We start from the raw sequence: 27,474 nt of genomic DNA, 5'->3' as shown, positions 1-27,474 counted from the left end.
CTTGTTGTGTTAGTCAAAGTTACAGCATTTTCAATGAAAGTGTATTAATCAATTTTAAAGATAAAATTATTGAAGTGGTGGGTTGGGAATGATTCTAGAACTTAATTCTTATGCAAATAGCTTCTTTTTTTTGGTATTTTCCTGTAAGTTTTCATTAAACACAACTTCGTCTGGTAGCTTGGATTTTGGTTAGTTTAAAATTTTTTTAAAAAAATTTCAATTACCATTCACATACAATATTACGTTAGTTTCAGGTGTATGACCATGATTAGACATCTATATAACTTACAGAGTGATCACCTAGTAAGTCTGTTACCCATCTGTCAATATCAGTTATTATAATATTGTTGATTATTAATTATATTCCCCATGCTGTAGTTTATATCCCCACGATTTGTACATCTTAATTACTTATTCTTTTCCATCCATCTTCCCATCCGCCAACCATCAATTTCTTTCTTGCATTTAAGAGTCTGTTTTGTTTGTTCATTTAATTTAATTTTTTTAGAATTCACATACTTGAAATCATATATTTCTCTTTCTCTGTCTGACATTTAATGTAGCATAACATCCTCTAGGTTTATTCATGTTTTCCCAAATGGCAAGATTTCATTCTTTTTTTTATGGCTGAGCAATAGTCCATTGCATATATGGACCACATCTTCTTTATCTACTTGTCTATTAATGGAGACTTAGGTTGCCTCCATATTTTGGCTATCCTATATTATAAAGGGGTAATATGCAAATTGACCATCACTCCAACACACAAGATGGCCACTCCCATGTGGTCAAAGATGGCCACCACAAGATGGCCAGCAGTGGAAGGCAGTTGTAGGTGACCATGCCAGCAGGGGAGGGCAGTTAGGGGTGATGGGGCCTGCAGGGGAGGACAACTGGAGGGAACCAGGCCTGCAAGGAGGGCAGTTGTTGGGGGAGACCAGGCCTGCAGGGAAGGGCAGTTAGGGCTGGACCAGACTGGTAGGGGAGGGCAGTTAGGCGTGGATAAGGCTGGGAGAGGAGTGGTTAGGGGGGCTGATCAGGCTGGCAGGCAGAAGTGGTTAGGGCAATCAGACAGGCAGGCAGGCAGGCAGGCAGGCAGGCAGACAGGTGAGCAGTTGGAAGCCAGCAGTCCTGGATTGTGAGAGGGTCTAAACGGGCAGTTGGACATTCCTTGAGGGGTCCCTGATTGGAGAGGGTGCAGGCTGGGCTGAGGGACACACTCCCCCCCCCTTTCTCTCTTCCTACCCCCCCGCCCCCGCATGAATTTCATGCATCGGGCTTCTAGTTGTAATTAAAATTGCTACATAGGACTTATGTTTATGGTTTTGATAGTCATTCTTATATGTTTCTGAAAGTATAGTACTCTAGGGTTTGAGAATTTTTATCCAAGTTCTTTCCGCTTTTGTGTTTTCTTTTGCTTTAAGAGCATTGGGGTAATTGGTATTTGAGTCATTAGGCATGTCTTTGGCTATAGAAGTAAAATCACATTTAACAATGCTTTTAAAAAAATCAGGGTTTATTTTCTCAATTTTTAAGAAGGCTGCTGCTGGTTTTGGTACAATTGCTCAACAGTGTCTTTGACATTTTTGTTCTTTCTCTCATGTATTGCCACTGCTCTGGACATCATTTCTCAATTCCAGGCAGTAAGGTCGGGGGAGAAAGGGAAGCATCAGTGATGTTAATTCCTTTTATCAGGAAAGTGGATACTTTCCAGAATCCTGCTTTTGTCTGACAGATTACAGTGATGTCAACACTTACTGTAAGAGAGGCTGGAAAAACATTTTGATGGTGTCAGGTGAGGGCGTGAAGTTTGAAGATGGGTGTTTGATTTGCCATCCACTCAGTACATTTGTATGATCATCACCTCAGTCTAGATACAATCCCAGCAAGTTTCCTCCTGCTCTCTCCATTCAAATCTTCTGCCCTTCTTACACCCTGGGAAATCATCGCTATTACTTCATGTATTTATTTTTCAAATTATAGTTTACATTCAATGTTATATTAGTTTCAGGAGTTATTTCATTTCTTTTAAAAAATAATCTTTTCTATAATCACTTAAGGTTTGATATAGTTTTGGGGGAACTTTCATTTCTGGTCACTTTATTATATTTTTTAGCTCTACATTACAGACTTTAGATTTGTACCACAGTCATTATCCAAGTGTTTTAAAATTGTGCATATCTCTGTCATGACTCTCCCATTCCTCCATAGCTATTGAGTTATAATATGGATTTCCTTTAGATTTTAGAATGTCAAAACGACCCTAAATTTTTATCACTGATATCAGGTAATTGGGTTGTATTTAGAGACTTGTAAGATGCTGATTTTTGCGTCTTAGATGTGTATATGTAGGGACATTTAATTCTAGTGCTCAAAAGAGAGAACAGAAAATATAAAAACAAAACAATTATGCATAAAAAATAATTGTACTGCTCAAATCTTCTTGTTTCATATGTAATTTGAATTTAACCTGTTTTGTGAGTTAATTACACAATTTATGTATGGACATAATTGTTCCATGTGCATGTATGTCTGTTATATAATGTTGTTCTTTTGTATTATTAAATCAGTGGTATTTTAAAAAATTCAGATAATTCAGATGAGCATTGGAATCTATTTGATTACTAGCCTAGAGTCTCAAATAAGCAAAATATTATCTTCTACAAAAAAGGATTCCATGTTTCTCACTAGCAGACCCATAGTACAAAAATAGTATAATATTGCCTGACCTGGTCAATATTATTTGCCGTGATATTTAGTAATGCAGAGCTAAACCAGAGGTACAACTCTCTTATAGCTTTCCTGTTTTGTGATGAGAAAATCTTAACTAGAAATATTCTCAAATTGAGGTCTATAAATAATGCAGGGGATGCCATCTTCTTACTACTGGTTTGCCATTATGTATAACCAAACTATTTATGTATTTATTTTAAATCTTTATTGTCGAAAGTATTACATATATTGAATACTTCCCTTTCCCCCATTGACCACATCTAGTCCATTCTCGCCCCCTCTCCCCCGAGACCTTCACCACCCTACTGTCTGGATCCATGGGTTATGCATATATGCATAAAAGTTCTTTGGTTGATCTCTTCCCCCACCCCTCTCTGAGATTTCCTGTTTTTAATGATCTATGAAAAACCACCCAACTTCTTTGATAATACCCACAGTTATATCAATTTTTTATTTTGTGGGTAGGTGACCTGTTATCTTCTGTAATGTTATTCAAAGGATTAAACTTGCTCTAGTCTCCTGACAGTCAATGTCTGTAGTAACCCTCCTCTGCTCATTAATGTCCCCTAATATGTCTTCAAGGTCATGGAGCAGACTCCGTGCTCTAATAGCAGTTTCCTAAGTAAGCATTTAGGTGGAATTCTGTCTTCCTGCCTTGATACTAATTGTTAGCACCACCTCATATCAGAAGTATTGTTAAAATGAAAGAGGGAAACTCCTTTTCATTGACAGATCAGGAAGTGGTCTTGATTATAAGTGTTTTGGAAAAAGGTTTTAGATAACGTGCTTTAGTTCCACTGTGATGGGACATAAATTACTCAATATGCCCCAAAATGTTTTTCTTTCTGTATTTGATTCTGGCTTGTGTTAAATGCATTTGATATTATGATATTAAATTTGCCTGTTACTGTGTTTCTTTTCTCTTACTTTGCTATTTACACTTTTCTTTGTCTTGCTATTTTCTTTTGTCTGGCTTTTCAATAAGTCAGTTTAGGTGAAAGTTTTCATAGGCAAAGTACAGAGTTAAAACAGTGGAATGACTGTTTATTCATAATTCTAGAATTCCTGGGAGTTACATTTATCAGCTCTCAAGAGATTCTTTAATTATAATGTTAACATTTTACTTTTGAAAGAAATTGAAATGAACAGGCATGCAATTGAATTGGGGTTTTTCCTTGTATTTTTGTATAGCAATAGTCTTGCAATGCGAACTTGGGTTTACATGAAGATCTAATATGGGAAAGTTGGCTTTGTTGATTGCTAGAGGATTTTTACTTAGCCCATATTGTTGTAATGAAGCTAATATATTCCTATAAGTATAAATACGTGTATATATTTTTCCTGTTAAAAATCCAACTCACAGACATTTTATATTCTACCATACTTTTACATTGTCTGGGGTCTTTTTTTCAGCACTGTTTGACAGTTCTTTTGTATGCTAGAAAATTATTATAATAATTATTATTAATTTTTCAAATATTTCTTAATACCTCCACCTCTTTCATCTGTCCCTCTGGATTAAATACAAATAGGTAGTTACAAAATAGTCATGGGGATGTCAAAGATAGCACAAGGAGTATTATAATAACTGTATGATCCCAGGTAGGTACTGGAAATATTGGGGGGGGGACGACACTTTTTAATATATGGTTGCCTAACTATTATGCTGTATACCTGAAACTAATACCAAATAATATTGAAACTTCTTATAGAATATCAATAAGTGAGTGTAGAAATCTTAAATATCTGTAACTTGTCCTTCTTTTAGGGATATGCTTAAAAATGTTTAAAACAATATAGAATCTTATTTGGCTTTTTTAAAAGTATAAAAGTATAGAAGTAAATGGAGGCATTTTGTTAAAATTGCCACCAATAATCTGATATCAAGATAAAACTAGTAAATTTAATTTGTTAATTTAATTATGCAAATTAGTGACTAACTTTCATAGATCAAGTCTGTGGCCAGCCTTGATCTATGGAAAGTTACAACAGCTAATCACAGTTCATTATTTGTTTGTTTTTCATTAGGGTGGTGTGCAGCATGCTACCTTTATACATCTACTTTTAATAAAACACATGTATCTTCATTGATTTCAAAGAGGAAGAAGAGAGAGAGAGAGAGAGAGAGAGAGAGAGAGAGAGAGAGAGAGAGAGGGAAAGAGAGAAACATCAATGATGAGAGAGAATCATTGATTGTCTCCTGCATACCCCCTACTGGGGATGGAACCTGAAACCAGGGATGAGCACTGACCTGGAATTGAAGCCACAGTGGCGGGGCAGATTTGTATATTGTATTAATGATTGCCATTGTAGCCATGTTTATCACATTACATAATTATAGTACACTGTTATTGTCTGTGTTCGTTATAATATGCATTAGACCCCTGACTTATTTACTACTTGTTGCAAGTTTTATGCCCTTAAATGCTATCAGTCTTATCTCATCACCCATCCCCTGGTTACTACCATTTTACCCTCTGTTTTTTTACATGCTTGATTATTTTTTGTGTGTGCAGATTTCACATATAAGTGAAATCATAAAGTACTTTATCTTTCTCTCATTTATTTTGCTTAGCATTCTTTGCTTAAGGTTCTTCCATGTCATAAATGGCAGGATTTCCTCTTTCTCAAGGCTGACTAATACTCCATGGCGTATATACTGCACTGATGGGCATTTGGGTTGTCAGAGTGTTTTGAGCCTTTTCTCCTGAGTATCCCACCTGGATCCCTACCTATTAAGGCAGCTTCTACTTAGTTTTCCTTCAGCTATCCTTGTCCACACTACAAACCTGCTTCCTTATATTTGACTCCCAGAATCATCCTTCCAAAATTGAAATCTTGACATCATTATTTCTTAAAAGCCAGGCACATCCTGCTTTCTCTTTTGCTGACTCTCATGTTGTTTCTGACATACTGAGCTAGTTGCCCATCATTACCATTTTATGTCTATGCATTTATATCTAAAATGGAACATGTGATATACCTGATATATCTCTACTGGAATATCCTCCTCTCCTTTCTTTGTAAGTATATCCTATTTCAAAGAGCAATTCCATACCTATTTATAAAATGTTTTTTTGTGCCATTTCTAACCATCCACCTTCGCCAATTCATTTTCTTGCCTCACCAGTAGATTTCATATATTTCCTTTTATTTTGGTTACCACTGTGCCTTATACATAAGATAGTTATTTCACCTTTACATATTATATTTTCACAAGTTTCTTATTTGGCTTTTCCTTTTGTTAGGCCGTGAGCCCAAGGATTATTTCTTATTTACCTCTTTGTTCTTAGTACTTATTAGAAGGCAAACTCATTTAGAATAATAAACCTGACTCATATATCTTCCCCCCCCCCCCATATGTCTTTTCTTATAACTCTATAGAGTGAAACTAAATATGTCCTGTTTTCTGACTTGCCACTCTATGCATCTTGGGATAGATTTTCTTACTCTAAATCTTATCAAGTCCCTGATAGGGAGTTTTGATCACTATTCACCATTAAACTCATCTGTAAACTAAAATATTTTATTTATAACTTCATCTTAGGTATATTTGGTAAAGAGATATGTATTTCTAGTCATATTTGGTGATTTGTGTGTGATGCTCTGAATGTAGATAGCTTCAATCAGGTCTCTGTTTTCCCATATCTCATTTCTAGGTACAAGACATCTGCTTCAGCCATGATTGTCGTTGGGTTGTGGTCAGTACTCTTCGGGGGACGTCCCATGTTTTTCCAATCAACCCTTATGGTGGCCAGCCTTGTGTTCGAACACACATGTCGCCACGAGTCGTGAATCGTATGAGCCGTTTCCAGAAAAGTGCTGGGCTGGAAGAGATTGAACAAGAACTGACTTCTAAGCAAGGAGGTCGCTGTAGCCCTGTTCCAGGTCTCTCAAGCAGCCCTTCCGGATCACCTCTGCATGGTAAACTTAGTTTTCTCTCTCTAACCCTTCAGTCCTCCTTCTCTTTAATTTTCAAGGTTTGGGACAAAAATACATTCCCCCCCCCTAATCTTTTCATGCAAAGACAACGTCTGTTTAAAGTCATGTTGGGAATTCCTAATTTATTAAATAATTTAATTAATTGAAGTCAATATAGTAATGGCAGTCTTTTTTTTTTTTAATATATTTTATTGATTTTGTACAGAGAGGTAGGGAGAGAGAGAGAGTTAGAAACATCGATGAGAAAGAGTCATCGATCAGCTGCCTCTTGCACACCCCCTACTGGGGATGTGCCTGCAACCAAAGTACATGCCCTTGACCGTAATCGAACCTGGGACCTTTCAGTCCCCAAGCCGATGCTCTATCCATTGAGTCAAACTGGTTTCGGCAGTAATGGCAGTCTTTATTACAAAACTTACCTCCCTAAGTTTTTCAGTATGTAAGGACTTCCTTGTGCTGTTTTTACGGAATATGAAGTTTGAAACTATAGTCATACATTTAGAGATTGAATCTCATGTCTGTAGATCTTTTCCAGAAAACTTCATTTTTAACCAAAGCCAACAATACTATATATAGTTCATTAATTATATTCATATTCATTGTTGGAGAAAAATGGTCATGAGTCATGTGTATTTTAGAGCATCATTTGTTTTTTATTTTAAAATACAACTCTGAGATTTCTACCAATACATTGCAGGAAAGAAAGACAACTCTACAGCTTGATAATTTGTCTTAGAACAAATAATTGTGTTACTATCACCCCAACCAATAAATGAAACATTACTAGAACTCCCCTTTTGTGCTTCTTTTCCATAAAAGAAAACCATAAATCTGACTTAATAGTAATCATTTTCTAAAAATAGTTCTTTGCTAAGGAAGTATCCTTAGTTACTGTTGTTCTCTTTCATATAAGTGGAATTATAGAATAGTGTATTGTGGTATATTTAGCTTCTTTAGTATCATGTTCATGGGGTTAATGTTGTTATTTATAGGTTTACTTGATTACTTGATTTCTTTCTCTTTTTAAAACACCTTTTTATTGATTTGAGAGAGAGAGAAAGGGAGAGGGAGTAATAGAAATATCCATCTGTTGCCTTCTGCACGCCTCCTACTGGGGATTAAGCACACAACCCAGACATGTGCACTAACTTACTGTTGATGTGTATGCGGAGAGTTTCTGGTATGGGGTTATTACATATAATGATGCAGTGATTATATAAATTAAGATTTATATTCCTTACATTTACACATCTCCAGAAAGAGAGAGTATTCTTTTGAGCTTCGTTTTCCTTCCTATTCTTCCTTCCCTACTAAGCATACCACATACCCGGTTCCAAGGTAGGTTTTGGGCATATCGTGCACAAAAAATTGTCATCTCTGCTCTATGTAGCATGTAGTCCAAGGGCAAAGATAGGGATCAAATAACTGTGAACAAATTCCTAAAATTATATTTTTGCTGAAAGGTGCAAAATGCCAATCAAGGATTTATAATTTGTAAAAGAACAGATAGTTGAAGAGCATACTTGGATTTCTTAGTCAAAATATACTATTTTCTCTCAGCTTTATTGCTCAGAGAGGGAATATTAAGCTCTTTCTTTGCCTAAAGTTACCAGAAGACATGGTGGAGAGGAGATGATAGACTGTTTGACAGATTGCTATACTTAGCATTCTCTTTTGAAAGCAAGGAATTTCAGAAGGCATTTTCCTCCTGATAACACCTATTAAAAATTTTATTATGTTGGAATTTCACCCCATTATTCTGTGTGGTAGTCCTTATTTTCAAAGCACCAATGTTAGAGTGATGGTCATTTTTCTTCATGTTCTCTTTGTATTTCACATGTCAAAACAAAATGGGCATTGTTGTTGGTTAGTTCTAAAAAGGATGTATTTACAGTTTGTGTGGATAAACAGTTTGATGCTAGTCAAAAACAATGTAAACTTTGAACTGGGAGGGATTCATCTTGAAAATGAATCATGCTTGGTGCTATTACCGTTGTTTGTGCTCTTTTTAGCAAAGTAAAGGAAACTGTTAAATAACAGTTGATATAGGGATATTTCCTTTTTACTCTCTGGAATCAGTCCAGTGTAGGCTAGGATTATTTTATCTTCTTGCCAATATTTTACATAACAGAGTTTATTTATTTGAAATATACTCTCTCTAAATATGTCCATCATTTTCTTTCATATTGACCTTAGTCTATATGAGTATTTCTTAACTTAAGATCCATGGTCATGGATATGAAAGAAATGACATCATTATGTTTACTATCCTCTAACCAAAAGTATTTCCTTTCATTGTGAATATAGACAACACAAGATAGTAATATTAGTAGTACTTGCGACATTGTCACCAATAAAAATGCAGATGTTTTGCCCTAACCAGTTTGGCTCAGCGGATAGAGTGTTGGCCTGCGGACTGAAGAGTCCCAGGTTCGATTCTGGTCAAGGGCATGTACCTTGGTTGCGGGCACTTCCCCAGTGGGGGGTGTGCAGAAGGCAGCTGATCAATGTTTCTCTCTCATCGATGTTTCTGGCTCTCTATCCCTCTCCCTTCCTCTCTGAAAAAAAAAAAAAAAAAAAAAAAAAAAGAATTTTTAGAGAGGAAGGAAGAGGGAGAGAGAGATAGAAACATTAATGATGAGAGGGAATCATTGATCTGCTGCCTCCTGTACACCCTACACTGGGCATTGAGCCTGCAATTCGGGCATATGCCCTGACTGGGAATCCAACTGTGATCTGGCTCACAGGTCTACTATGCTCAACCATGGAACCACACTGGCCAGGACTCAATCATTTTTTCTTACCACTTCTATTTCAGTAGCCCCTACCCAGCCACTTTTACTATCATAAGACATTTCCTTTGTTAATCATAAATATTATTTTCCACTTTTCTGCTGAAACCTTTCAGTATCTCAGTATCCTTGTAGAAGGTTAGAGAAACTCCCATCCTATTTCTAGCTGTTGTCCCACCACCCATGGATCACTGTATCCTCCCCTGAATATGCCACATGGATTCATTTTCTTGGCACCTTTCCTATTTGTATACTTATCTCTAGCTAGAAATAATTGTTACCCTCTTGAATGCTCATTAAAATCCTACTTCATTGTGTTCTAACTAAAAATATCACTTTGTCTCTTAGCCCTTAAACATCTCTGGATGTGTGTCATCTGTAGCAGCCTCCATATTGACACTCTGAACATGTTTTGTTATATCACAACATGTTGGTTGTTTGGAGACATGCCTGTCTGTTAGATTGACAGCCATGAAGACAGGGCCTTATTTGTATTTATGTGTTTGTGTCTTGTGTAGTATTTGGTAAAATGTAGATTGCAAGGCTTTAAGCCAAGTTTCCAAATATCTTTAGAAGTTCTTCTAATAAGACAATTGATTTTTTTAGACTATTTATTTTTAAGTTTTATTGTTTTCTATCACCATTTATCTCCTCTGTACCCTCTTTCACCTCCACCCAATCCTCTCACCCCCCACAATCACCACACTATTGTCACTGACTATGAGTTCTTTCTCTTTTTTGCTTAATCCCTCCAAACCCCCTATCCCCCAATGAAACAATTTCGATTTAAATCATTACTTGTCAGAATGAAGTGATTTTATTTTTTGATGTTAAATCTTTTTTTTAAATTTTTTTAAATCAATCTTTATTGTTCATGTTGTTACAAAGGTTCCTCATTTCTTCCCCCCTCCACCAGATTCCCACCCCACCCTCTGCCCCCTCCCCATCCCCCATTGTCCTCATCCATAGGTGCACAGTTTATGTTCAGTCTCTTCCTCCCTCCCTTTCCCCGATAGTAAATCCCTTTTCAGATAGTAAATCAGTTACTTAGCATTTTCTCATATCAATAATACCACCACATACCCAATGATACATTTCACACAAAAGACATTTCCAAATAGGTCAACCAGCCTCATCCAGGCCCAACCCAAGGCACTCACAGATCAACACCCCAGCCCTATACTAACTCAACACATCCAGATCTAAGCCTTCATCACTTGATTCAGCAGACCCTCAAGTTCCCACAAAAGTTTCCAGCCATGTCTGAGAGGCAGCCGTGGGGCAGGGGCAGGCGAGGAGCGAGCTGTTCTGGGCCTGGCTGCTCCGGGCCTGGCCTCTGTTGCTCTGGTTTGTTCCACAACCAGCTGCTCCGGGTCTGGTCACCGCCGCTCCCGACCTAGTTGCTCTGGACCTGGCTGCTGCTGCTCCGGGCCTGGCAGCACCCGACCCGCCTGCTCTGGGCCCGGCTGCTCCGGGCCCAGCCGCTCCGGGCCTGGATGCTCCCATCCTGGCAGCCGCTGCTCTGGGCCTGGCCGCACCAGACCCGGCTGCTCCGGGCCTGGCCGCTCCCAGCCTGGCAGCCGCTGCTCCAGGCCTGGCTGCTCCAGACCCGGCTGCTCTGGGCCTGGCCGCTCCCAGCCTGGCAGCCGCTGCTTTGGGCCTGGCCGCACCAGACCCGGCTGCTCCGGGCCTGGCCGCTCCCAGCCTGGCCGCTCCCAGCTTGGCAGCCACTGCTCCGGGCCTGGCCGCACCCGACCCGGCTGCTCCGGGCCTGGCCGCTCCCAGCCTGGCAGCTGCTGTTCTGGGCCTGGCTGCTCCCAACCCGGCTGCTCTGGGCCTGGCTTCTTCGGGCCCGGCCGCTCCGGGTCTGGGTGTTCCTGGACTGGCCACCCTGGGCTTGGCTGCCTCCGCCTCAGGCCTGGCTGCCATTGCCCCAGGTCTGGCTGCTCCAGTGCTGGCTGTTGTTGCTCTGGTTCTGGCTGCTGCTGCTCTGGGGCCTGGCCGTTGCTACTCTGGGCCCGGTTGCCACTGCTTTGTGCCTGGGCACTCTAGGACTGGCTGCCGCTGTTCCAACATTCTGTCCTTTTTTTTTTTTTTTTTTTTTTAAACGCATTTATGTTGCCATGTTGGCTGGTGAGTTGAGTTCTGACTTAGTCTTTGATTTTTCAAGATCTTCTTTGTATTCTTTCTTAAGTAATTTTACTATCTTTTGCTCTCACTTGATTTCTTCACATTGAGAACTTTGGTTTCTTCCTCCTTGTCCTGGGAGCTCAGCAGGTTGGCCTGTGGCACCCCTTTGTTCTCCGCGGGCTCCCGCGCTGCTCCAGCCTGTTGCTGGGGTCGGCGCCACCCAGGAAGCAGCCCCCGGCATTGGCTCTGCTGCCTGCGCTCAGAGGTCGATGGCTCAGGGGCACCCCCCCACACTGGGAGCCCCGTCGCCCAGCTCCCTGCCAGCATTCGGTTGGCTGGTGTCCGGCAGGGGCTCCTGCTCCCTGTCCCATTCCTCCAGTCTGGAGCTTTTTTTTTTTTTTTTTCCTCCTTCCCGCTAGGGGAGTCTAGGATCAGAGTCAACAGACTGTCCTCTGCGCGCAGTGCGCGGGACTCTGGGGGCTCCGCTTTTCGCCACTCCCCTGGGATTCCACCTCACAGCCCCGTCTCCCCCTGCCCGAGCCTGGGTTCCCAGGGTCTGGTCCAGGACTGGGGTTCAGAGCAGTCCGGACTGAGGCTCAGCGCCGCCGGAGGCTTTGTTTCTTCCCGCTAGGGTAATCCAGCATCAGAGTCAACATTCAGTCCTCCGCGCGCAATGTGCACGCGACTCTGGGGGCCCTGCTTTTCGCTGCTCGCTTGGGATTCCGCCTCACAGCTCTGTCTCCCCCGCCGGAGCCTGGGTCCCCAGGGTCTGGCTCATAACTGGGGGTCAGTGCTGCCAGTTCGGGGGTTTAGCCCAGGCTGGGGGTTTTATTTCCTTCCTGCTAGGGAACGCCAGGCAGCATCCAGCCCTCTCCTCCTCTCCGGCTGCGACCTCTATACGCAGCATGTCTCCGTACCTTAGGCTTTTTTTTCAGCTCCTCTGATTTTCCTTCTGGTTTTCTCTTTCCTTCTTGTTGTAGAATTTCAGTCAGTCGACTACCTGTAGCTCTGGGTGATGTCCACTCTACATTTTAGTTGTATTCCATTGAAATTGTTGTGTGCTGCTGCGGTTAGGTGACTAACCGAGCAGCCATCTTGGATCCTCCCTCAGAATGAAGTGATTTTTATTCATGACAACATTGCTGTTCATTTTAACATCTTTAAGATACATTTATTTATTTGACAGCCATTAATTAGTGTTTACTAAGTCTAGGCACTGTTTCCGAGCTGGAAGAATATAACAGTGGACAGGAGGAACATGCTTCTTTTCCCATGGAGCTGACTTTTTAGTGGAGTGTTATGAATAAAAAAGACGATAGAAAGATAGATAGAAAGAAAGATAGCCATAGCCTATTTGGCTCAGTGGATAGAGCATCAGCCTGTGGACCAAAGGGTCCTGGGTTCGATTCCGGCCAAGGGTACATACTTTGGTTGCAGGCTTCTCTCCAGCCCGGCCCTGGTTTGGACACATGCAAGAGGCAACCAGTCAGTGTGTTTCTCTCACATCAGTGTTTCTTTCTGTCTTTCCCTCTTTCTTCCACTCTTCCTAAGAAAATAAATCAATGGAAAAATAGGATTAACCAAGAAAGAAAGAGAGAGGAGGGGGAAGGAGGGGAAGGAGGGAAGGAAGAAAAAAAGAAAGAAAGATGATAGTTTTATGGACTAATGAGAAAAATAAATAATTGAAGGGGAATAGGGAATGCCTGGGGAGGATTGCAATTTGAGGTTCGAATTCTTTAGCAGACTGAGTTCCTAACATTTGAACAAAGAGATGATGGAAGTATGGATGAAAGTCATGCAGATGTCTGGGGAACATGTTCTAGGCAGAAGGAATGGCTAGTGTAAAATCCTTGGTTTGGGAATGTGCCTGGAGTGTACAAGGGTTAGCGTTAGGATCAGGGTTAGGGTGAGGGGTCAGTGTGGCTGAAGCATAATAAATAGAAGCACATCGTAGAAGATGAGGTCAGAGCAAATGTGTTTAGATCATGTCAACCTTTGACTTTTACTTAGAATGAGAAATGGAGAAACTGTGGAGAGTTTTGGGAATAAGAGTGACACGATAAGCTTGTGTTTTGGCAGGATCAGAAGGGAGATCTAACAAGGGTAGAAGTCCAGTGAGACCAGTTAGGAGAGTATTGCAAAAATCCAAGTAAGAGAAGACAAGGCCTGGACTGAGTTATAGTGGAGATTCTGAGTAGTAATTGGATTCTTGCCATATAGAGTAGGTCCTCGAGTTACGTCGGAGATCCATTCATACGGCGTGACATAACTGATTTTCCTGTAGGTTAGAACCTCCCTACCTAAGCACCTACGCCACTCACATGGAGCATACACACAGCAGTAATGAAGTGAAACTAAAAAAAAATTTAGAAATTTAAGAGAAAGATAACAATTCCTGACCTTCACTTGTGATAAATAAATAATAATAATAATAATAATAATAATAATAATAAAACAAAGCACATATGTACATACGTTGAAATGACGGAACCCTTTTTTTTAAAAAAATAAATAAATGGGAGATGGTGACCTCACGAAATGAGATACGTCGAGTCCGACATAACCTAAGGACTTGCTTTTATATATTTTATTACAAAAATATTTTTATTGCTTTCAGAGAGGTAGGGAGAGGGCAAGAGAGATAGAAACATCAAGGATGAGAGAGAATCATTGATTGGATATCTCCTGCATGCTCCCAACTGGGGATTGAGCTGGTAACTAGGGCATGTGCCTTTGACTGGAATTGAATCCAGGACCTTTCAGCCTGCAGGCCAATGCTCTATCCACTGAGCCAAACCGCCCAGGGCAGATTCTTGCTATATTTTGAGGGCAGGGCCATCAGGATTTGTGGTATACTTTATGCCACATATGAGAGAAGAGAGGCGTCAGAGTGACTAGTACCCATTGTTGTTCCTGTGCCTTAACTTTCTTTCTGTAAAATGGGGAAAATAGTATTACTTAGAGAGTTACTGTGAGGATTAAAGCACTTTGAATAGTGTTTTGTACATGCCAAGTACTCTATAAATGGTTACTGCTATGATTAGTATCATTATCAATATTGTTTTTATTGAGGAGGTATATAGGATTGAGTACTTTTTCATATTTTTGCATAGTGCCTCTTACACAGAAAACCAAATAAATGAACAATTCACCGAATAATGAGTGAATGAAAAATACAATTGTGGCGTTGTTATGTACACATTTTAGCCTTTTAAAATTTTATTATTATTTTAATCCTTATTCCTGGATATGTTTTTTTTTTTTCCTTGGTTTGAGAGAAAGAGGGAGAGAGAGAGAGAGAAAAGCATCAGTTGGTTGCCTCCTGTTCGAGCCCCAACAGGGCATTGAACCCAGCAATCTACGTATGTTCCCTGACTGGGAATTGAGTCTGCAACCTTTTGGTGTATGGGACCACTCTCCAACCAGCTGAGCCAAGGCATTTATTTATTTATTTATTTAAGCATTTTGGACTCAGTATTGATAAGATGACTTCCAACATTGTTTCTGAAATGAGGAAACCAACACAGACCTGAAAAGTGAAGGTAGTATTTTTTTTTCTTTTTCATCTGTTTTTGCTCATTTAAAATTCACACACCAGGAAGTGTAGTTTTTCTAATTGCTCCACCTATTCTTGAGCCTTTGCATTTGTTTATTTTGCAAATTAGTTTTCCATTTTAGATTCAAGAATATGACATGTGCTCTGTGATAGGACTTTTAAGGAACTTGTTTTTTCTTGCTATTTTCATCGACTTAACAGAGGGATTTTGGATTTATTTCTACAGTTCCCCAGAGTTCCTGGAAGCGTCTCTTTTCCCATTTACTTATTGATCCTCAGGGGAGGAGTTGTCTTTGAGTCATGACTTCTGACATTTGAATTCCAGATTCTACTTCTTCCGAATGGAAGTAGTTGAGACCTTCTTGGACTCAAAGCCCGTGTTTTAGAAAAAGTGCTTTTAAATAGCTCGTAGCATCACTTTTCTTTTTTGCATCTGAGTGCTGCATTTTTTTTTTAACTACTCAGAAACTCTGTTTATAGTCTTTATTTGATGGTTTATTGTAATTACTTTTGTTGATCAGTAGTTTTCTTGATACAGACCACATCACAATTGTAAATACAAAGCAACCACACATTTCAGCCTTATATAGTTTCACCTACTTAAGACAATCAATAAGAATGTGATGTTCCTTGACTTCTCTTTCCACATCTCTGTTTACTTGTGGATTGAAGTTTCCATTTGTATGTCTTAATTTTTGCCAAGAAAAATCAATCATGTGCACTGTAGCTCTGCTTTAAATTTTATGCCTCATATGGCACAGAGTATATATAGTTTATACATGTTAAATGGATAAACCTCTTTCTGTTAGGCTATCTTAGTTTAGTACCTGGGTTTTTACTGGTTACATGTACTTGATTGTTTGAGCTCAGATGAAGTTTTGTTTTTAATTGGTTGTTTTAAGCCTAATAAAGTTTTCCTAGTGAATTTATTTTCTTATAAATTCTTTTATCATCCTTTAAAAATGCTCTGACATTATGCTGTACTATACACAAAATCATATATATTTAAATATTTTTATGTCACTTGCTATTGTTTCTAAGAGCATATGATTTTTTGGGGAAAATAGGTTGAAAAGCGAGATTTGAAATAATATGCTTTCATTTAAGAAGGATAATTGAAAAAAATCTATTAAATAAAAAGAGCTCAGTTTTCAATAGACTATTTTACAGAGCAGTTTTAGGTCATAGCAAAATTGAGAGGATAGTGCCGATACTATAGTTTCTGAGAAAAATAACAGTACCTCTGGAGTGTCTTAAAAATTATTATATTATCTCTAAATTATAGATTATAATTTGGTGCTATAAAAACTGGTTAAACTCTAATTTGAATTTTTTTTGTCTATTTCATTTAGAAAATGCCTCATTTTTTCTCTCAAAGTTTTCCCTTAAAATAGATGCCAAATAAGGTAGTTAGCAGTTGAAGCTAACCTGGAATTTCTTGTTTTGCTTTTTACTGTTCATGAAATATTTTGTTTGTTTCTCTGTATTTATTTTTTACTTTGGCAAAGCATAGACTTGAGTGACGTGTGGTTTTGATTTTAAATGGTTAATGAGACATGCCTCTAGAGGGCGGTCTTTTCTAAACTTTACTCTGATCTGATCATGGTAACCCTGGCGTGAACCTGGCGTGAACCTGGCGTACTATGGATGGTGATGTCTTATAAGATGTCATAGTTAACCAGTTTCCTTCTTACTATGTTTTCCAAGATGTATTCCTCAAAATCTTCTTAGAGAATTGGACTTTTGAATATTGTACTATCAGTTAATGTCTATTTTTAGTACTCCATCCAGATACCTAGGTCGTATGAATAAATTTAGGTAGTTGAACGGAGGCAAATTTTTTTAGTTCAGTAAGTATGTGCTGTCTCATGTTCTAAACATTCCTTTCTCCAATTCTTTATGTTGCTAGTCTCTATGGGATCAGAGTGATTAAACACCTCTATTGAGACATTATAAGGGCTTATATTTAATCTCTGCTTCTCTTTTCTGTTAGCATTTCTTAGAATTTTATTGTTTTTGTTTACCTATTTAATATAATTTTTATCAAAGTAATGTATATACTTATTATAAAAGAGAAATAATTCCACAAATTTATAATGAAAAACAGCCCATCAGGTGTCATTCCCAGAGGCTCTTATGTCAGCTCTCCATGGGTCTTCCTTGCTCGCTTTCTTTCTTCTTTTTTTTTTTCCCTTTTTTCTTTTTTTGCTCCTTTTGGGAAACATGTTAGTTGGAAATGGATCTCCTATATTGAACCTCTAACTTTCTTTTCTATTTTCTATCACTTAGTCTTTTTGTTTCACTTTATGAGAGTGTCTCCATAACTTGATCTTTTAAACTTTTATTGCATTTTTATCTCAGCAACATGTTTTTAATATTCTTTGCTCTGTATGTTTCTTTAATTATCACATTTTTTTATTACTTGACAGACACATTATAGTTTATCTCTTTGAAGAGAGAGCTATAAGTTTTTTAAGCATATTTTGCTCCTTTTATTATCTTTCTTTCCTCTGACTTCTTTTTCAAATTTGTTGTTGTTAGGACCATTATCTTCCATATTAGAGCAATGGTTCGCAATTGCATTTATAATTTAGGTAGATTTTAAAAACTACTGATATCTAGGCCCAATTGTAGACTGATAAAACCAAATATTGACCTGCATGTTGAGGAATCCTTGGCTGATCATTTTTAAAAATATATTTTATTGATTTGAGAGATAAACAGAAATTTATCCTATTTATTCATTCAGGCATTGGTTGTTTCTTGTATGTGACCTGACCGGGAATCAAACCCACAACCTTGGGGTCCTGGGACGATGCTCTAACCTACTGAGCTACCTGGCCAAGGCTGATCATTCTTCTTTTTATTTTAAAATTTTATTATTATATATGTTCATTTATTTCACAACTTTATTTTTATGCCCCTCATCAACAAACCTATACTGCCAAACTGATGGGAAGCTCTTTGAGCATGAGCTGGTCATACCAAATTGTAAGTCCCCCTGGTCTATCAGGTGGAATTGGCAATTTTATTAGGGTACCCTAATCAATACAATTTGTATTTAATTTGGCAGCTCAGTTTCCCCATAAAGGAATTCCCTTTTTGGGATGGTGCGGTCTTTCTGGTGCTAAACTTAAAAGTTAGTGTTGAAGGAGTGATTTTAGTTTAGTGATTAGGATAATAAGAGGATTTGGTTTATCTGTTTGCATATTACTATTGCTTTACTTTTCCAGGGAGGAAGACAAGTAAGATAGTTTTAATTAGCTTCCATTGAAAATCCCCCCCCCCCCCGCGCCCCCCAAATATTGATTTTAGAAAAACTAGAGGGGGATCAGAGACTAGGAAATAGGCTTCTTAGGACACATAATGACCAGTGTCTGAAGGACCCCCACAAACAGATTTACAAGTGATCAGACTTGAGAGTAACAGCCATGCGTAGTTGGGAACTTAAAACCTGAGCAGGAAATAAAAACCCGACTGTTGGCTTATGATTTGTAAGCCACAAAAGGGTAAGGAAAGTGGGGTCTGTGCTGGGCTAGGATCACACATACTGAGAAATAGAAACTGTTATAGTTCTCACCACAAAGGGCTCTTAGCATAAAATGACGTTTAGAATTTGGAGGAGGAGGAGGAGAAAAGGAAAAGGAAGAGGATTTAAGGTTCACTGAAAACATTATTAACATTGGGGCATGTGTTTTTGCAGGTGAGAATATTGAAGCTAGAATGAGTCATAAGAGTCAAACTGTTTCAGAGTGGATAGAGTGCCATTAATGTGGGCATTGTGGTTGGAAGTTTCAGGAGAGACAGGTCGTTCCATCTGCTGGGTTCAGAACTGTCTCTCATACGGCGTGGTGAGGAAAGGTTTAATAATATTTGACTGTTGTCTAGTTTTGGAGTAGATTGCAAGGTATTCACATTTGATAAAATCATGGGTGTGATAAATATACAGCCACAACACTGATGAATGAATTTGGTTTTCTGGCAAAGGTTAAGAAAAGGGTTTCTGCCTCAGCAGCAGAATTCTAGGCAAACAGTCAACACTTCTCAGGTGCCCACTGATCATGGCATCGCTCCTCTGTGATTCTCACGTGCAAGGATTTCCACCAAAGGCGTTTTTATGTGCACTGGCAGACTCATGGTTTTGCTTTTGGAAAATCAATTTAGAAAACAAGGACTTACTATTTGTTGATATTCATATGATGTACTTTGATTTATTTCTTCTTTTTTTTTAGTGAACAATTCTCCACAAATTTTTTATAATTTAGGCAGCTAAATGGGGTCTGGCTTTCCTGTTTCCTTCAGGAGCAGAACGTATAAGTAAGCATATTTTGGTAGAAAGATATTTAAAAGCTGGAAATAAATATATGTGAAGATGAAAGGTTTTATCTCCCCTGCTGTCCAAACTGCTGATGTGGCCCTTTTGCGCCGCACTCCCATCTTTGTACGGTTGTTAAAAATCTGCTGCTCTTTCCCATCTGAAGGAAATGCATCTTTGACACTTCTCATGACCTGAGCCATGATGCTGAATGAGAGCCAGAAAATATCCTTAACGGTCCTGGTAAAAAGAAGGAAGGCTTCCGTGGGGAGGGGCGGGAGCCGGGGAGGGAGGCTGTGGGAAGAGCATCTTTAGGGGAGCTGCTTACATTTCACTCTGATAGCTGTGATTCAACAGAAAACGCTCTTGACTTTCATCTTTATTTTTTCCCCTTCAGTATACAACACTTAATATATTTGGAAAACACAAGTTCTGCAAATGTTCAATTAAATTTGAGTCCTCCAAGTCTAAAAATATTGCAACTCAAATCTTGCAGTTTGTTTAAAAGTTTATCTTATAAAGGGTCCGCTTGTTTTCTTCAGGAACAGCTCTCGGTTCTTCCACATCTTATATGTTTACCAGTATAAGTAATAGTTGTAAGTTGTAGTTGTTGGGTGATGAAGATAAAGTTTCTATATTTTTCCCCCCTTGCACAGCTTGCCCTGTTTGCTCTGTTGACATGATACAAAATTCATTGTGAGATAAACATGGGAGATCTGATGTAGAGACTTTTCAAAACCAGAATTTCAATGAAGATTTATTTATACTTTGGGGAGCTCATTAAATCCCAAATGAGGTCCAAGAGATGCTAGATTTGGTATTTTTAATTCTGGGGATTTTTCACTAAGGTGAAAATTCTTCTGAGCAGTTTGTCCCTAAACTCTGAGCTCCTTCAGAGAACAGGGAAATTTTGAGGGTACTTAAATATGTTATGTTAGGTTTAGGAATAAAACTTAAAGTAAAACTCCCAAAATCTTTTATTCTCGAAAAGTTTGTCCCTTCTGTTGTTAAATATAGTTTATTTATGGTGTTGTTTGATTTTTAATTGTTGAAAGAATGGCAGACTACAATCTTAATGTTTAAAGTGAACTAAAACCTGCCAAAACTTCTTAAATATTAAGAACACTAGCTCTTAAAAATTTCCTTTATCTCCACATCTTAGAGTGCTCTAAGAAAAAATAAACTATGGCAATGAACTTCCCACTTATGGGGAGATTTTGCTCATATATTTGGGCTGGCTGTGTGATCAAGACTACATTGTGCCTTAAATACAACAGAGAGGAAATGTAGCCAAAAGATTTTCTTGCAGGGTATATCATTGTGTTTCCCATACACTTGTATCTCTGAAACTTTCTGGACATTTTTTTATACACCATTCCCCCAATTTTATTCTTGGCATTTTATAAACATTGTTTCTAGCTCTTGATCTAATCTCCCTTTTTAGGCTTATTTTTGCCTCCCAAGGCTTCTAATTCTATTCCTGATTTAATATCTTTTTGGAGTAGTATAGATAATCCTCTTTTTGACTTTAAATTTTTTTATGAATGAACTTCCTAAATGTATGAAATTTATTTTAATTTAAAGAAGGAAAAAATATCCAAATTTGCCTATAATAGTCATGAGCACATTAAGATAATAACTGGTAAAATGTGTTAAGGCTAGAAAAGGAAAACCACCTAGAAAATTATTTGTTTAAAATGTATGTATTTACGTAAATATGTATAAATATTTGCATAAACGTATATACATAGAATTATTACTTAATAATTAGTGCAGTGTCAGGTCTCCAAAACATGACATTTTAATTCTGCTGACATTTAGTAAGCACTAGAGCAAAGTTCCATGCAGGGTAGTCTGTTATGTTGTGTAGTGATGACAATATTAACAACCTCAATCCCCATCTTGCAAAAAAACCAAAAAACAAAACAAAAACAACAAAGATTCCTTCCTTCTTTTCAGATTGATTTTTGTGGGAGATTTATCTTTTTACCTTCCCACCCCTCCCCAAAATACCTATAGTAGTGTCTATAGTGCCATAAACTGTTTACATGAAAAAGCAACAAGTGTTTCTGCTTGAAATCCATAAAGGTTTGCAGTATTTTTACTTCACCAGCCATCGTTCCCCCAAAAAAGTTACAGGGAGAAACAAGACAATGCCCAGTCAGAATTGCCCTTGAACTCTTTCCATCTTGAGCTCTGTCACCTAAACTGTCTGGTTGTTGTGTTAATAGCCTTTTACGGAAAAAAAAAAATATTTTATTCATTTTCTTTTAATTGCATGTTCTACTTCCTTGGCTCCTGTGAACAAGCATTGCTTCCGCCCAGTTTGGTATGTGGGTCAGAAGGCACTGTTTCTCACCAGGGCGCTGCTGTTTCCTTTTCCTACTTGAGTAGATTACAGATTATTCTGGAATACGCCTGAGAAAAGGTCAGAAAGGGGGGTGAATGTCCTGGAATGGCAGCTGGGAAGTCATTCTCATGCAGAAAAAGGGGAGGAGGGAATTAGAAATAGAGACTCCCATCCCAACCCCAAATGTCCCACATTGAGGAAATGCCCATTTGCACGGAGTACTTGTTACATTTTTCCAAAAAGGGTTTTGTTTGGTTTTGATTAAATAATTATCAAGTGTTTAGCTGAGAAAGCTTTAATGTTGAATTAGATGGCAAGCAAGAGCTAAGCCATGTTTTGAACTTTTCAGAGCCCAGATTTCCACTGAGTGTTTCAAAAGGATCTGCCACTTCCCTCTTTTACACAGTCAAGAAATCGGGAGCTTTTCAGTGACTTAGTTAAACTTGCTAGTATATTTTGGGTTTTTATCCCAGACAGTTCCACAACAACATGTTAAAAGCAGACCAAAACAGTGAAAAGCAAAAAAGCACAAGAAAAGCCCCCTATGAACTCATTACCCGGGCTTCATGTGGGAGAGATATGTAGGGAGTAGGTACCATGTAGAGGGCTTAGAGCAGGGATGCTTTTGGAAGGAGGACGATAATGAGATAGCCGGGAGTAGGACTTTTTTTTCCTTCAGAAGTGTCTTCTCAGGAGTCCAGGTTACACATCTTTCAGTGGGCCTCATTTGATCCAATTTCAAAACGTAAGAATTCAAAATAGTAGCAGCCCGAGGACACGGACTGGGAGGCTCGATTCCTGGAACAGCAGCAGATCTTGTAGATGAGTGTGTTGGAAAGCAATGAGAACAGAATGTGATACTATTGTCGGCGCCTAATACATACCATGGGAAAGCTGCTACTGTAAACCTTCAGAGCACCGGAGTGCCTAACGTGTCCCTGGTAAGGATAAAGAAGTGAGAAGACTTTGCAGACCTCCTGATAACATTGCTCTCCTGTAGGACACTGTCCACACTGCCTGAAATCCTTTTGCTTTTTTTTAAACAGATGAATCTTTATTTATATTTGTTCACATCCCTAATGACCCCAAAGGGCAATGCTCCTTTATCCTCCAAACATGACATTTGTTCCATTTTACCCCATTATAGTTCTTAGTTTCTTACACCTTGTGTTACTAGAATATTCCTTTGACCCCCCATTGGCAACCATCTGTAGCTTGTGCCTCTAGAAACCTTTAACAAAAAGTTTTATCTTTCTCATTGATAGGATACTTTTTAAAGGTACTTTCGGATCTACAGCTCTGAGCCTTTGATTGCTTAATGATACAGTAACTGCTTTTATTCACTTTGTCTCATAATTTGATAGGATAAGGAGATTATTTTTAAAGGGTAAGGAGAGAAAGGAGGCATGTCATTACATTTATGCCTTATTTTTCCCATTTCTTGTTTACACTTAAGAAGAAATGCAAACATGGACAGAGACACACTGACATTAACTTTTATATTTAGCATAAGGGGTAATGGTCAACAATCTCAGGATCCTGCTGGCTGCAGAGGTTCCTTGTAGCTGGCAGGTTGCCACTTGCACATGTTCTCACATCTCTGCATTCAGAAGCTCAGAATACCAGCCTGCCGCTTCTGCCGAGAGGGCGAGGATAAAACGGAGGAGGCCAGCCCCGCAGCCACAGTACCTGGGAGTTGTGGCTGATGTCTTTTCCACAAACGTTCAAGTTTGTCAAAGCCCAGTAAATCTTACAAAGTTTATTTTCCTTGTAGCATCTGTGTTTTATAATGGGTCTTTTAATTTGTTTTTACTTTGTCTGCAGGGATTTCTTTTGTCCGGAGTTTTCAGACTCTGTCTTTTTTTTATTTCTTTTCTTTTTTTCCTGTGGAAGTGAGTCCGTTAATGATGGCTGGTTAGGGAATATGCCTCTCTGACAAGCCATCCCTCTGGTGCAGCAACAAAGCTCATTGTTACTCTCGTTCTTTACTTTTATCCTCCACCTAACCCATTTTCCTGCGTGTTTTTGCAGTATAGAATGTTTTGGAGACCATACTTGGGACAATATAAATGAGAAGATGGCATTTTGGAGTTACTCTAACTTTTAGTAAACAGGCCATACCCTGTTCGACATCACACACTGATGGCGGTATTCTGTATTAATATTCTGGTTGAGAGTCACTTTTCCCCTACCATATAAGGTGTCTGTAGGCATTCTTCATCAAAAAGGTAGAATAATTTTTTTTTTTTGAAAAGCACACAAGGCTGTTCTCATTTTTCAAAAATGCAGTCTTGTTCAAGTAAATACAGAGAGTCAGTGGTTAAACCCCAATGTGACCTGTTTTGGTTTAGTGCTTTGTTGTAACATTAAAAACAATAATAACATAAACAATTGAAACTAAAACAAAGTATCCTAGCTTTAAACATCCAGGGATGCTTTATAAATTCTGACTTTTCAATGATTTCCTATTCCTAAATAGAACTGCTGCTTTCGTGTATTAAGAAGCAATTTGATTGGAACTTGGAATTTTTGCCCCCCAAAGGAACTCAACTCCTTCTATCTCTGGGACTGGTAAACCGCTCAAGGATCAAAGCTCTAGTGGATTTGGATAAAGACACGAAAGCCCGAAGGCTTATGGAAGTTTATCTGTGTAGAGCAAGCCCAAGAAACTGGGATGAGAGTCTTAGAAAAGCTTATTTTCTCATGAGATTTTTGGGACTTCCTCTGGCTGTGCCAGAGATACTGTGAGAATATCCATTCTCATGGCATTTGTCACTCACAGGTCTTGTCCCAGTTGGGATTTGAAAGTATAATGGGGTGTGAAATAGCTATTTTAAGCTTTTATGAATCCCTCTACTAAAACTACAATTAACCATCTTCTGCTATTTTCAGTGTACTTATACAATGGGGGAAAAAATGTCTAGTCAAGAATGGTTAGCAAAGGTTACATTTAAAGTTTGTGTAGTGACTCTTCACTGATCTCAAAATTTTTTAATTTCACTGTCACTACTAATTATATATATATGCATATATATATATATATATATATATATATATATATATATATATATACACACACACACACACACACACACACAATATATATGCCTGAGAGATGCAGCAAAGAAATGGTGCTACTCTTGCTCTTTGTACAAGGGGAAATTGAACAAAGGGAGGGACAAGCAGAGGGACAGACTTCATCACATGCAAGACTTGGGATGCTAGGGAACCTCATTATTTTAAGAACATAAAGAAAAATTCTGGCTTGGAAATTTAGCTTTGCTATAACCATAGGAAGTGTCTGAAGATCTGTTCTTAAAGTTATCAAAGGCTAGGCTCCCAGCCTAGTCAACATGAGACTAAGCAGAGAAGTGAAGGCTATGGATTCCTGCATCTGGCTATCTTCTGAAGTCCTTTGAGTTCCCTCCAAAATTAATTCTTTTTCTGTAGTTCACAAGGCTAAATTTTCCTGTACTATTTGCGTGTGGGAATACACACACACACACACACACACACACCCCACATTTTCAAGGAAAGTCCATGATACAAAAGATAATGCAAAATAATTTTTAGCCAAAGACTTTGAGTAATAGCAAAAAGAAGGAAGGATTCTTATACTATTTTTGTGTATTTGATTTATTGAGTATGAACTTCATTTTTAAATTTGATGTGTTTTAATGTATTTTTTTTTTTTAACATGAAGATCATTATACATCAGCTAATGAGATTTCTTATCTAAGCCAGTTTCCTCATTTTCCTAATTCCTGATGTAATTGCCCACGTGTCTCTCATCCTCTAATTTCCTATTAGAAAAGTAAAGGGAAGGTGATACAAGTTTTTTCCTCTGGGCTCAACATTTCCACCCTTTTTTAAGTTGTCCTTTAACACAACAACAAGAAAAACATCTTTTTTGTTTTTGAGACCTTTTGCAGACATCTTTATTAGCGTGTTTTCTTCCATTTAAATTTTTGGTTTATAAATAACTAGAGGCCTGGCGCACAAAATTCGTGCATGGGGAGGGGGATGTCCCTCAGGCTAGTCTGTACCCTCTCCAATCTGGGACCCCTTGAGGGATGTCCAACTGTCTGTATAGGCCTGATCCGGTAGGATTGCGCCTAAACAGGCAGTTGGGTATCCCTCTCACAATCCAGGACTGCTGGCTCCCAACTGCTCACCTGTCTGCCTTCCTGATTGCCCCTAAGTGCTTCTGCCTGCCAGACTGATCACCCCATAATCACTCCCCTGTCAGCCTGATTGATGCCTAACTGCTTTCCCAGCCTGTTTGCCCTTAACTGCCCTCCCCTGCAGGCTTGATCACCCCCAACTGCCCTCCCCTGCTGGCCTGATTGCCCCCAACTGCCCTCCCCTGCAGGCCTGGTCCCTTCCACCTGCCCTTCATTGCTGGCCATCTTGTGGTGGCCATCTTTGACCACATGGGGGCAGCCATCTTGTGTGTTGAAGTGATGGTCAATTTACATATCACTCTTCTATTAGATAAGATCTTTCTGTCTCATTATGTTACAAACTCTTTAGGAGTCCCTTGGACTTATTTATTCAGCACTAGAACAGAACCTTATACCAATAGGCTCAAAAGTATGAAGTGAAAGAAAAAATGTTGAATGAGACCTTTGCAGGTACAGTATCTCATCATGTCAATATCTTCTTTTTAGCCATAAAGTTCTTAACTCTGTGTTCTGCATCCATTACCTCTGCCATTTTTTATCAGGGTTCTCTTGACTTAACCCTTTCTATTTGGAGTTTTACCTCTTCACGGAAACTACATGAAGGAAGATTAGCTTTCTCTCTGTTTGCCTTCCTGAACCTTGTCATTGCTCACCATTTTATTAACATTTATTCTTCCTTTAAAGCTGCTTTTACTAAGTGCCTTCCATACCTGTAGAATACAGCAGGCCCCTGCAGTTTTGCTTTCCGTAACTTCTCTTATCTGCAGTCAGCTGTGGTCCCAAAATATTAAACGGAAAATTCCAGAAAGAGTTCATAAGTTTTAAATTGTGTGCTGTTTTGACCAGTGTGCTGAAATCTCACACTATCCCACTTTGTCCTGCCTGGGATGTGAATAATCACTTTGCCCAGAAAAAGAGACCACTGTCAACTAACTTTTATTACAATATATATGGCTATAATTGTTACATTTTATTGTTATCTTATTAACTGTGCTTAATTGATAAGTTGAGCTTTATCATTGGTATGTATGTATGTATAGGAAAAGACATAGTGTGTGTAGGGTTTGGTACTGTCTGCGGTTCAGGCATCCACTGGGGGTCTTGGAATGTATACCCCTAGGAAAGGGGGCACTGCTATGGGAGACAGACACTGCCTCTATTCTTAACATAAAATCTCCCCGGCTTACTTGACTCTTTTAGCCAAGTCCAATGAGGGCTGGATTTCAGAGGCTACATAATAAACACAGATGCTAAGAGTGAAATCCCATAAATACTTGGGTGTTGCTTGACAATACAGTAGCAGGCTGGGAGGGATAAGTCTGAAGTACCTTTGATGCTATTCTGAGGTTGTTCTTTATCCTCGTGAGCCAGTGAAGGATAAGCCATGGCTAACTGATCCACAGATTTGGAGCTTCTTGGTGAATCAGTTCATTTTTCTAGACGACTTAGCCCATCTATAAAGTTCAGTGATC

At 38.8% G+C, this 27,474-nt stretch overlaps 1 protein-coding gene across 11 annotated transcripts in view; it reads left to right on the top strand.

Annotated features, from left to right (window-relative positions):
• BCAS3 (BCAS3 microtubule associated cell migration factor) overlaps positions 1-27,474 on the top strand; it is a 457,087-nt gene that overhangs the window by 141,691 nt on the left and 287,922 nt on the right. For all 11 annotated transcript variants that reach the window (XM_036451745.2, XM_036451750.2, XM_036451747.2 and 8 more), the window contains exon 15: positions 6,393-6,657. In XM_036451745.2, the coding sequence (XP_036307638.1) occupies positions 6,393-6,657 (265 nt within the window). The remainder of the gene's footprint in view (positions 1-6,392; positions 6,658-27,474) is intronic.

Source organism: Pipistrellus kuhlii, unplaced genomic scaffold (genome assembly GCF_014108245.1).
Source record: "Pipistrellus kuhlii isolate mPipKuh1 unplaced genomic scaffold, mPipKuh1.p scaffold_m20_p_22, whole genome shotgun sequence".
Classification (NCBI taxonomy): Eukaryota; Metazoa; Chordata; class Mammalia; order Chiroptera; family Vespertilionidae; genus Pipistrellus; species Pipistrellus kuhlii.
Note: the sequence above shows the minus strand (reverse complement) of the source record. Positions and strands in the feature narration are given on the sequence as shown.